General features: G+C 42.8%; 1 protein-coding gene across 6 annotated transcripts in view; it reads right to left on the bottom strand.

The window, feature by feature from the left end:
* Positions 1 to 946: 946 nt before the first annotated feature.
* LOC126979419 (transcription factor GATA-4-like) overlaps positions 947 to 12,420 on the bottom strand; it is a 58,862-nt gene continuing 47,388 nt past the window's right edge. For 4 of the 6 annotated variants that reach the window (XM_050828718.1, XM_050828720.1, XM_050828716.1 and 1 more), the window contains 4 exons: positions 7,585 to 7,802; positions 6,099 to 6,263; positions 4,281 to 4,425; positions 947 to 2,752 (listed from right to left, as the gene is read on the bottom strand). In XM_050828718.1, coding sequence (XP_050684675.1) covers positions 2,517 to 2,752; positions 4,281 to 4,425; positions 6,099 to 6,263; positions 7,585 to 7,802 — 764 coding nt within the window. In that variant the 3' untranslated portion in view covers positions 947 to 2,516. Of the gene's footprint in view, positions 2,753 to 4,280; positions 4,426 to 6,098; positions 6,264 to 7,318; positions 7,468 to 7,584; positions 7,803 to 12,420 lie in introns of all 6 variants that reach the window. The other 2 variants (XM_050828717.1, XM_050828719.1) reach the window with 2 other exon arrangements.

Raw genomic sequence — 12,420 nt, 5'->3', positions numbered from 1 at the left:
GCGGTAATAAGCTTGTGCATGTTTCAGTGTCCTCATTAAAGTCGTTTAGCAAATGGTGATGGGGCAGTTTATATCGATTAAACATTTTTTTTACTAGTTTAATGATCCATCAGACTTCATAGTTTACTCTAGGCTTGTCAGTTGAGTCCTCGGTTACATTAATAATTAATTGTTGTTCATTTATATTGTCAGTCGTTACGATCTCAATCAGAGTTTATTATTTATCTTGTCCTCTCCTCCTCTTCACGACACTCGACCAGTTTCGGTGTCACTTCACTTCATCACACGAATTACTAAATAATTGCATCATTTTACCTTAGATAATTTATAACATCTAGATAGTCTCTTGCTGTTAGACAACAGATAAAAACAGGCGAGGAATATAAGTTAAGTGTGCGTGACAAGCTACGTCTTTGAGGTTAGTTCTAAATTCATTTTTTTTTTGTTTGCACAGCTGTCATTATCTATCTAGACGTATAAATGATCTAAGCATTTGATTCGTTGTAAATGTCGACGCTGTGTTGTTTCTTGTTGCTTTCCCTTTTATTTGTACCCACAACAATTCAGTGACATTGTATTGACAGTGATAAGGTGGGATTCTAATGACAGTATGTCCATATTCTGATACGTTCCTTGGTTGCCTTGTTACAGAGTAAAAGATCGTTCCATTTTTAAATTAAACGACAGATATGGATTTTCATACAACTTTTGCCGGCAGCTGATTGCCTGCATTTGGCCAGTACAGCAATTTTAATTTATCTCGACGAAAGTTGTTAAAATAATGCTCAATTTCCAAGCATGTTTGAGATTTTTTTTATTGTTCAAAGATTCTAGTGTCATTAACTATTGATTTTTAAATTAATAGCAAATACCTTAATAAAAGATTATGTCTAAGTACAGTAAGACTGCTGGCTACAGGGGTGACAGGTTCAATAAAACCTATAAATTGGTTGTAAATTCATTTATTAAAATAGTTTTGTTACAAATGTAACCCTATTATTATGTACATCATGAAGTAGTCACAGGTGACAATACCTCATATATTGTCAGGTGACACACACGACGCGGGCGACGGAACCGACGACACGCCGCGGCCCGCGCGCACTCTCAACAATTTAAAATGGCGGCACAATACTTGGACACAAACAAAGATAGCGGAAACAAGTCACATGTCGAAGTGACGTATCTGTGAGCAACGGAGTGCGGGCGCGGGACGAGACTAGTCGTGGTTCCGCACATTTTCTCAGATTACAATAAAGTGAGGTGTCAATATTTATATAGTGACTAAAATAAAACAATTTACTTACATACAACATTATGAGCAACATGTATCATATAATTTATAAAATATTATATCTACACAACACATTATATAAGGAAGGCACCATTGTTTGGTGTTGTGCTCTACAATCTATTCTAACCATTTCAACAGCAGTCACATAATTCGGTAAGTCGTGACGTAATGAGGGGCTGCGAGTCACCCAGTACACGGCACACGACGCAACAATCTGCTCTAAGTTATAACATATTGTATTTACTGAATAACCGCGAGTGAACACGAGAGGACTCGCGCGGAGCCGAACAGAGCTCCGATGACTTATGTTCCAATATTAGATTCTGTTTTTAATATTTTGAAAATAATAAGTTTTAGTAACTTGGTTATAAGCATAATTTGGTCGGCAGACATTTCTTTCTGGCCGTGCGTTTGCGTGTGAGCGTGTGTAGCCGGCTTTACAAAACGGGCGGGTGACGCGACAGCGACCGTCACCGCTCACTAATAATGAAAACGTTCTTGTATAATAATTGTACTCTGGCGTTATATAATTAATTATCAAATATATTATTATGACGATTATTATTCCATTTTTGTAATAAGTTATAAAATAAGAAAGCTTAATAATTAAATTATTCATAGCGACAATAGTTCACTTTGGTATTGGATATCTACCGACACTACGACAAGATGACACGACACGACGTCGGGCGGTCGGGCTCGTGTCGGTCCATACTTACATCAATACAGTAATATCTAAGTGAGATTCTCTATCGGGGCTCGAGGGCGGCCGTGCCCCTTGAACAACGCGATCACTACTGTAAAACACGTGACTACCACACAAACCTTTACAAGTACAAGCAGGTGGAATGTATCAACAAGTGATGGAGTCTGCTGCGTCACGGGTGGCAGGAGTAGCCTACCACAGAACACAGCTCATAAATATTATGACTGTGACGAAAACCATATCATATAATGTCCCCTATCGAATAGAATTTAAACATTATTTGGGAACAGGAACACGCTCGACCGTCCACGAGCTGCGCGCGGCCGCGTCGTACGAAAACTTAACACTAAGAGGACGCCGCTGCGGGTCGGGCGCCGTGTGGCGTTTGGTGTGTGGCCTCACGCCACACGGCGCTCGCCACGCACGGTCACTAATTTCTAGGCGAATGAGATTCTGGCGGCCGCGGCCGCGGAGACTCCACTTTGTTCTGTGCGGGGCGCGGCGACGGGCGGGCGCTCAGCTCCCCAGCGACACGACGGAGGGCCGCTCCTGCGCGTCGGTCGCGCGCCGGTACTCCGCGTCCTCGTAGTACTGCCCGTGCGCGAGCGAGTGCCCGTGCGCGTGCCCGTGCGCGTGCGCCGGCGGCGGCTCCTCCAGCTTGACGGCGGCCGCGTGCTGCGCGTGCGCCGCGTGCGGAGCGTGCGGCACGTAGTACCCCAGCGGCAGCGGCGAGCGCGCGCCGCCGTTGTCCACTAACATAGCAATGACTCACGTTATTATAAGGTTCATGATAGTTCAGCTGTCGTGATGTCGGGAGGTGTGTCCTGTCCGCTGAGCACTCGCTCCCTCACAATCACTGTTTTCCTCCCGGCAAACTTTGTTGCTGTGGAATGAGCTTCCTTGTGTGGTGTTTCCAGGACGATACGGCAGGTGCTTTCAAAAAAAGCACGTACTCCCTCCTAAAAGGCCGGCAACGCTGCTGTGATTCTTCTGGTGTTGCAGAAGAGTGACGGCATTGGTGATCACTTCTCATCGGGTGACCAACACGTCGTTAGTCCATCCACAAATAAATTACTTTACAAACTCATCCATTATCAAATAATAGTAATAACAATAAAACAAACTGAGAACTTCGTACTTGGCGGGATAAGTTGTTAATATTATATTTCCAATAGTTGTTGACTATTCAGTTAAAGATATAATTCCATAAAGTCAGGGAACACACCCTCATCTATTAAAATATATTATTGCCAAATCAGAAACTATAATGGCAATTATTTTCTAGATAATATCTAGTTTTAGAAACACAAAATTAGAAAAAACAAAACAGGAAGGTTGTAACGACTATCTGTAAGGTGAAGTTGCCAGGATTTGAGACGGCTTTAAAGCGAAATGCCAGGTATTTTCTAGGAGGTAAAATAGACGAAGTAACCAGGAATTTAGTGAGCGGTATAGAATAGCTAGTATGACAAATCGTAACAGCTAGTGTGATATATTTCTCTTTCGAATGGTTATAGATTCTGACACTCAAGGTGTGTTTACAAAACCCATTGTTGTAACTAAAACAGTAGTTGTCCTGGAAATGTTGATTCCTTGTTAAGACAACTTATTCTGAGCATCGTGTGGTACAATTCAGTTGTTAGTTGTATTTATTTTCAGGGAACATACATTCTTTACCAAATGATATACATGATATAGCTAAGATTAATATCGACAATAAGTCCTCTACAGGTTAAACAAAAGAAAATTTTCAAGTATAGACGCAACTTATACATGGTTATTACAATTTCGACAAATATCATCAATTTTTGAAAGTTAAGTTTGTCGAGCAATAATCATTCAATTTATCTAGATCATATTGTAAATGCTGACAGACAAGTAGGTTTCAAATAATTTTAAAAATCTTTGTGTCGTCAGCGTAAAGCAAATAATAAGATTCATTAAGAACCTGATCAATATCGTTTATGTACAAAAAGAAAAGTAAAGGACCCAAATGGGAACCCTGAGGAACTACGGAGGTAACATTATGAAAATTTGAAATATAACCTCTTAATGCAACTGCTTGACTTCGATTACTAATGTATCATTTAATCCACCTTATAAGGTCGCCTTGTATACCGAATGAAGATAATTTTGTTATGAAGAGGTTATAATTTATCTATCAAATGACTTGGAAAAGTCTGTAGGTACAGCAACTTGACATCCAGCGTTGAGTGTCAAAATTATAATAACATGTATTAACATCATTACACAAGAAGAAGTGGTATTTATTCAACTCACACAAGTTCTCGATCTTAACCGCTGACCCGAGAGCGTGCGCGACGCGCGTCCCATGCGTCGAATGCGTCGCGTGCGTGGTGTGCGTGATACTCTTGCTGAGAGCACGCTCCGCCTTTAAACTGTTTTTCGGTTTACGTTTCCGACTCTGAAAAACGAGACATCTATTTGAAACATTTGACAGAATATATAAATAGATTTCTTTTTATGATTCCCTTATTTTCACCGAATGAAAAACAGCTAGTAACAACATTTTACTAATTTGTTTCTTTGATGAAAGCTTTTTAATGTCATCAAAACCAGCCAGATATAACTGGTACAACCAAAGAGATTTTATTACTTTATACATACTATATGCAAAACGTTTTTCCCGACATGATATTATGACGGGAAAAACGTTTTGCATATGTTGTGCGTCTCCCCTTACTCCAAAAGATCCACACCACAAGGCGTTCGAAATAATATTCTCTCTTCATAGCACAATATATTTAAAGACAAATATTGAATCCAGGTTAATTTTTCATGCAGCTAATTTCATTAATTTAAAGTTAGAGTGGAATATAATGCCCGGAATGAATTCGGATGACGCAGTTTGTTATTTTAATAATATCATGCAACGTCTAATTAATACGTACCTCAAAAAAAGGTTTATAAAGACAATAGGTTTCCACCCTAGTACTCTCGAATTTGAATTAAAAAATTTTAGAGAAAAATTAAGGGCCTATTCAAGACGGAAAAGGTATAACAGCATCCGCGATTTTCAGGAATTTTAAACTATTACGTAAGAGCATGAGTAGGTTACAAACTAGCGAGCGGTCGGTTGATATTGTGCAGCTAGTAGTAGAGGCCGCACGCGTTGCGTCGCCACAGCGTCGTGGTGCGGATATTTCAGATAGTGTTAGGAGTAGAGCGGTACCTGTTTAGTCCTTCATGGCAAGCGGTCGGTTGATGTTGTGCAACTTGTAGTAGAGGCCGCACGCGTTGCGTCGCCACAGCATCGTGGTGCGGATGTTTCTGATAGTGCTAGGAGTAGAGCGCTACCTGAATGGAGTCCTTCTTCATGGCGAGCGGTCGGTTGATATTGTGCAGCTTGTAGTAGAGGCCGCACGCGTTGCGTCGCCACAGCATCGTGGTGCGGATGTTTCAGATAGTGCTAGGAGTAGAGCGCTACCTGAATGGAGTCCTTCTTCATGGCGAGCGGTCGGTTGATATTGTGCATCTTGTAGTAGAGGCCGCACGCGTTGCGTCGCCACAGCATCGTGGTGCGGATGTTTCTGATAGTGCAAGGAGTAGAGCGCTACCTGAATGGAGTCCTTCTTCATGGCGAGCGGTCGGTTGATATTGTGCAGCTTGTAGTAGAGGCCGCACGCGTTGCGTCGCCACAGCATCGTGGTGCGGATGATTTTGGGAGTGCCAGGAGTAGAGCGGTACCTGAATGGAGTCCTTCTTCATGGCGAGCGGTCGGTTGATGTTGTGCAGCTTGTAGTAGAGGGCGCACGCGTTGCGTCGCCACAGCATCGTGGTGCGGATGATTTTGGGAGTGCCAGGAGTAGAGCGGTACCTGAATGGAGTCCTTCTTCATGGCGAGCGGTCGGTTGATATTGTGCAGCTTGTAGTAGAGGCCGCACGCGTTGCGTCGCCACAGCATCGTGGTGCGGATGATTTTGGGAGTGCCAGGAGTAGAGCGGTACCTGAATGGAGTCCTTCTTCATGGCGAGCGGTCGGTTGATGTTGTGCAGCTTGTAGTAGAGGCCGCAAGCGTTGCGTCGCCACAGCGTCGTGGTGCGGATGTTTTTGGGAGTGCCAGGAGTAGAGCGGTACCTGAATGGAGTCCTTCTTCATGGCAAGCGGTCGGTTGATGTTGTGCAACTTGTAGTACAGACCACACGCGTTGCACACGGTCTCGCCGTGCGCATTTCGCCGCCACAGCGATGTGGTGGTTGTCTTGCAGTTGCTGCACTCCATGCCAGGCCGCTTCGTGCCCATCTGTGACATGATTGCTATTAAAAGTTCGCCAACTGCCACACGTCACACCTCACTAGACACGAGATTCTCAACGAACCGAGCAAGAAAGCGAGGTAGGCCGTACACAATGTACACGTACAGACAGACACATCTGTCAGTACCTAGAACGCATACATTGATGATATATTTAAATGGTGGGGAGTACCTCATAGCTCGTATTATATATTTGTACAAACTGCTCGTTCGTTGAGGACTTCAGGTGTAGATGCGACAAGGATTGCGGACACGACTCGTGAGCAATAAATGAAATATTATTTCAGTTCATCTCAATAGATTTGTTTCTATTATTTACGTTGTCCGTTGGTCATTATTCATCTCACTATTGTGTTTTTAGCTGAAGAAAACGGAATATTAAACGGCTTTATTTCAATTAGTGCCCATGTCTTTATCAGTCCAGAAAATGTTATTGATGATATTAGATAAAGCTCAAGTTAGTGTGTAGTGAGGGTTAGTGGCGAATGGCTCAGCAGCAGCACGGGTCGAGGAGTGCCGCTGACTGGAACGAGAACTTCTCTGGCATTGATCTCTTCTAGGTTAGTGAGTGTTCTTTGTATTAAGATTTTGTAAATATTATATATTCTTGTTTTCTTGTAAGGTTTTTTCCTAATGCTAATATATTTTTTTAGTAAAAATAAGTTTGTTAAGATTTTTCGAAAATACCTAATTATTATGTTCAGCTTTATATGTTACTGTTCTTCTTCAATAAATAAATACATGAAAAGCAATGGGGTCGGCTAAGAGTCGTTGGCAAGGTATATTGCTTTATTATAACCCTCATTCATAAGTAACAACAGAGGTAGAAAAGATCAAGCAGGAGAAGAGTTCGTGGAGAACTTCAAAATTGACAAACAGGTGACGTCACTTGGTAAATAATAATATAGTGTTTACAAATGTGGACACTGAATGAGGACTCGCGGCATGCAGTGGTGATGAGAGGTGGGGCGATGAGATGTGTTAGTCAGCGAGGAGGGGGCGGGGCGGGGGCGGGGCGGGGGGGGAGCGGCGGTCGCACGTACCCCTTTCTTCTGTTTGTAGTCTGGGGTGTTGGCGCCGGCGAGCTGCGCGCAGAGCGCCGCGGGGCCGGGGGCGGGGGCGGGGGCGGCCAGAGCGACGCCGTTATACAGGAAGCCCTTGTAGAAATCCGCGCCCGGAGACCCCTCGGCCACTGCAAGCAACCAACCAACACGTCAGACTTACGCTCGGCGGGCGCGGATTTATACGCGGGCACGAGGCGGGCGGGGGACGCGGTGGGGGGCGGGTTAGTCGAGCTAGAGCTGCGTACGTCGAGCGAGGGCGCGGGCGCGGGCGGGGCCGGCGCGTGCCGCTGACGTACCAGCCGCCGCGACTGCTTCAGCGGCCGGTTCATGCCGTTCATCTTGTTGTAGAGGCCGCACGCGTTGCACAGGTAGTGGCCCGTGCCGTCGCGGCGCCACAGCGGCGTGCTGATCGCGCCGCAGTTGACGCACTCGCGGCCCTCCGTCAGCAGCTCCGCCATCTCGACTGCGACCGACCGAGCCATGAACCCGCCATCTCGCCGGGTGTCGTCGAACCCGCGCCGCTCACACACACTCACTCACAAGGTCGCGCGCGCTCCATTCATACGTCGGGCGCGGGCTCAGCGTCCCAGGAAGCGTGTCGTGTGCCGCGACATACCTACAGCTAACGTGCGCACTCGTGTCGTATTACAAGAAACAGTTTGCAGCCATTGTGGCACATGGCGACCCGCCCGAGCGGCCGGAGGTCACCGGCCAACGGTCACGGCGACCGCGGGCTGCGAGGGGAGTCACCAGGCTCTGTGCCGGTGGCTAGTGCGGGCGAACGGTACTATTATGAGTCTGAGCAAACAAAATATGAACACGAACAACAAACAGAACTGCTGTAATAGCGAGCCGCCGCCAGCGACATGTTGATGAGTGTGTTGCGGCATGTGAATCTTATCATAATTATATTTGACGGGGGACGGGGAGACCCGGGTCGGGTTACCGCGTCTGGCCGCGTGTGGGGCCGCACCAGATGCCCGCTCAGCATCACGAGTACGGTAGTTATGGTGGAAGGTGCCACAAGAGAGAACATTCTAGCATCGTAACAGTTCAACTAATAATCCAGAAAAATTATTCCGAGCCAATACAGTCATTCTCAACGTACTTTTGGTTCATGTCGCCCTTCTGTACAACAGGAGTTTATAATACGTTTTTTACTTTCCAAAACCTGGATTTTTTTACATTTTACAAACCTAGGCATATATCTATAATTATATAAGTGACTACGTAAAACACTACATCATTTGTATTTTACAAATTCTAATCTTATATATAAAATTCTCGTGTCACAATGTTAGTTACCTTACTCCTTCGAAACGGCTTTACTGATTTTTCGAATTTCGACACGAGGCGTAGAGACCTAAAATTTGGTAGGAATTTTCCTTTCGCCGAGTAGGGGTCAGCTAAGAATGGATTTAAGGAAATTCCACCCGCAAGTTTTTTTATTATAAAAAGAACAACGTCTGTCGGGTCAGCTAGTACATATATGTATATGTATCGGGACCTAGGTAGCAAATGAAATAATCACAAGTAATCAGAGAATATATTAAATGTGTTTTTGCCAATATTTTAATGTGCGACTCATGTCCAGTACTCTCCCTGCAATTTTCTTCTTTGTTTAACCACGTGGACCCAACAACGACATGGTCAGCTAATGCTAATTGTTATTTCTATTCCTCTTCGAATATACTACTAGCACTACCAATCCTATTAGTATCTAAGTTTTACGGCCGTTCCCAATATTCAGTCTATCTGTTACTTGAGATAAAAATCATAACTATCGTTGTCTTTTCTGTCCCAATAAACTTATCGACGGAAACTCACCTTATCCGTGCACGCTGTCTGACAATGGGAAGACGTATAGCTTACCAGCGATATGAAGTTTGTATGGAAATTGCAATTCACGCGTCCCAATATAAGGCGATAAGAATGACTTATCGGGTATATTGGGACAGCTTCAGATTATTGAGAGCTAATTACTGACAGTAGAAGGTAGTAATTTATCTCTCTCTATCTGTAGATAGTATATTGGGAACGGCCGTAAGCAAATAACATTCTCAACAATTTTATTTCTCTTTTATCCTGGCGAAACACAGCTGAACATGATAAAGGGAGAGCGGGTAGTGACCTCCTTGTATCAATGTGTTATGTCAACAATTTGGTTATTTTTGACTGATCCAATTGATCCAACCGTTCGATTTACACATAGTTCGTAAATCTTGATATATGTTGTTCAAATCTCAGGTCGTGGCTCCATCTCAAGTCAATTTCCTAATATGCAAATATTGGAGTTGAGCAGGTTATCTACTGTTAAGTAAATCCTGTAGATGAAGCCATAAAATGAGAGTTGAACAACATATACTTTACGAACTATGTGTCAATCGAACGGTTGACTCAGTGATAAGAGCGCCCGGACGGAACCCGGTCGCCGGTTCGAGTCCTGCATCGTTCATAAAGTTTGAATACAAAATTTAATTAGAGATATGTGTTATGTGACAGTATCGATGCGGGCAGCGTGGCTGATACCCCGTCCAACCTCCGAGTAACTAATGCGCTGTTTCAGTACTTGGCCGACACAGTCACAGCACGCTCATGGTACGGTACGTTACAGAGCAAATAATTGTACGTAATGTGATACCAACACACTGTAACAACTCTGTACTGTACATTCGTATGAACACGTCGCACTCTACAGTCTACATAAACACTAGCTTCTAGGAACTGACAATGTGTTGTAATGTCACCCGACCAAATAATTAAATGTATTGCTCTATTGAACACGTGCTCGTGCTTGTGGACTGTGCACCGTGTAACATGCCCGCCGCCACGTGGCCTGTGACGTCACACGTGACACAGAACGGAACCCACATACTTAGCGGGCCGCTGCGGGACGGTCACGCCCGGGCACGCTCCCCGCGTCCCGCGTCCCGCGCCCGCCGCGAGTTGTTTACGTAAAAGACACGTAGCGACGTCCGCGTCCTCGCATTCCGAGTACCTGGTGCGTGTTGCTCGTCACCACTGCCACTGATGGTGACATGGCCGTGTTAACGGCCATGTCACCAGGCTTCACCAATGGGAGGCTCCTTTGCACAGGAAGCCGGCTAGATAATGGGTACCACAACGGCGCCTATTTATGCCGTGAAGCAGTTATGTGTAAACATTACTGTGTTTCGGTCTTAAGGGCGCCGTAGCTAGTGAAATTACTGGGCAAATGAGACTTAACATCTTAATAAATGTCTCGAGGTGACGAGCGCAATTGTAGTGCCACTCTGAATTTTTGGGTTTTTCAATAATCCTGACCGGCACTGCATTGTAATGGGTAGGGCGTATCAATTATCATCAGCTGAACGTCCTGCTCGTCTCGTACTTTATTTTCATTAAAAAAAACCAGGCGGCAGCCATAGAGTACGGACTACAGAGACAGAGTAGAATCATTGAGAGCAAAATTCAAAGAAATTAACATCTTGACTGTTGCTTCTCAATATATTCTTGATTTTTATAGTAACTGTCATAACCATAATGTTAACACCAGGAAAAGACATAAACAAGTCGAGTTAGTAAGACTTTGTAGGGCGATGTATACATGCTTTTGCAAAAAGATCCCAGAAAATGTTAAAAAACGTTAGTGTGGTAAAGGTTACTATAACATATGACTTTCTTAATGATACCACAAATTGTAGCGACTGCCCTCAGTCTATTAAATAATAAGTTTAATTGTACAATATTACTTTGTAAACATATTTTTTTGTTGAAAAAAAAAAAATAAAGCCCGATGAGTTTGTTGCTCTCATTCTTCTCAGATCTGAGACATTCGTTTTGGAATGAGTAGTAGTATTTGCCTCTCAATAAGTGATGTCACATCCTATTATGAATAAAAATATTTGATTTTGAATTTGAACACGCAACACTTGACTACAAACTATTGAAACAATCTAGTTTCGCAAATAAAATCAACATTATCTATTAATATAATTATCGCTCATGTTCTCAATGTACCTTTTATATACCACTTTGTAGTACAAACTATGCTAAAAACACATTTATAAGAAGATCGTGTAATTATTATAATAACTCATTAAGGCGACACTAAATGCCAGCGACCTTGAGCGATATGAGTTCACGGCTGCCGGCCCGCCATCTATGTAACAAAGCCAATATTTTCAAAATTCTTGGGTGGAAAACAGTTTATATGCTTACAATCCTCGTTATTCACTACTAATCTGAATAAATGAACCTACACAAAAAAGTACAAGCTATAAGAATAACTTTTCTGAGAGATGTCCCAAAAAAATGCGTCACGCCATGCAAAAACTTGTTTAACTTCAAAGAAATGTGGTAATTCAAAAAGGCTCGGCAGTGTTAACTATAACCAACAGCAAGCATTAGCAACCTACAAATAAGACTTAAGGATATGTGTAACAGGATTAAGTAGTGTTCATACCTCGAAATGCTATACTTTCACCACAAAACACCATGTTTGCGTGTTTTCTGCTTACTCTTCGCCTTAATCAGTTTTGATATTATAAATTTTCGTTACCTATTTCAAAATATAAATACAATATTGCTAATACTTGCTCCAACGAGACTTATGTCATCTTTCATTACCTATCAATATTACTTTTTTTACTGTATTAAAAGAATATATACTTAGGTAAATGTACATGTAAATAATTTATAAATAATTAGCTGACTCAGCAAACATTCTATTTCCATACAAAGTATGAAATAAGAAAAAAATCAACAATTAAAATTTTTGGGGTATAAAAAATAGATGACGACCGATTCTGTGACCTTAACTAAAATAATGTTTGTTTTTTTTACCTCCGGAAAAATGTTAGAAAGATATGAAGATTCTAATTATTTATTAAATTTAAACTATTCTTTCTGTATTCTTGATATTCTGAACGACATCAAAGAAAAAACAAACTTGTTGTTTTTATTTAATTCCGAGCATTTTCATATTTATTCACCTTTTAAACCTTCTCTGGACTTCCACAAATAAATCAAAACCAAAATTAGCCAAATCGGTCCAGCTGTTCTCGAGTTGTAGCGATACTAACGAACAGCAATTCATTTTT

The sequence above is a fragment of the Leptidea sinapis genome, chromosome 3 (genome assembly GCF_905404315.1).
Source record: "Leptidea sinapis chromosome 3, ilLepSina1.1, whole genome shotgun sequence".
Taxonomy (NCBI): Eukaryota; Metazoa; Arthropoda; class Insecta; order Lepidoptera; family Pieridae; genus Leptidea; species Leptidea sinapis.
Note: the sequence above shows the minus strand (reverse complement) of the source record. Positions and strands in the feature narration are given on the sequence as shown.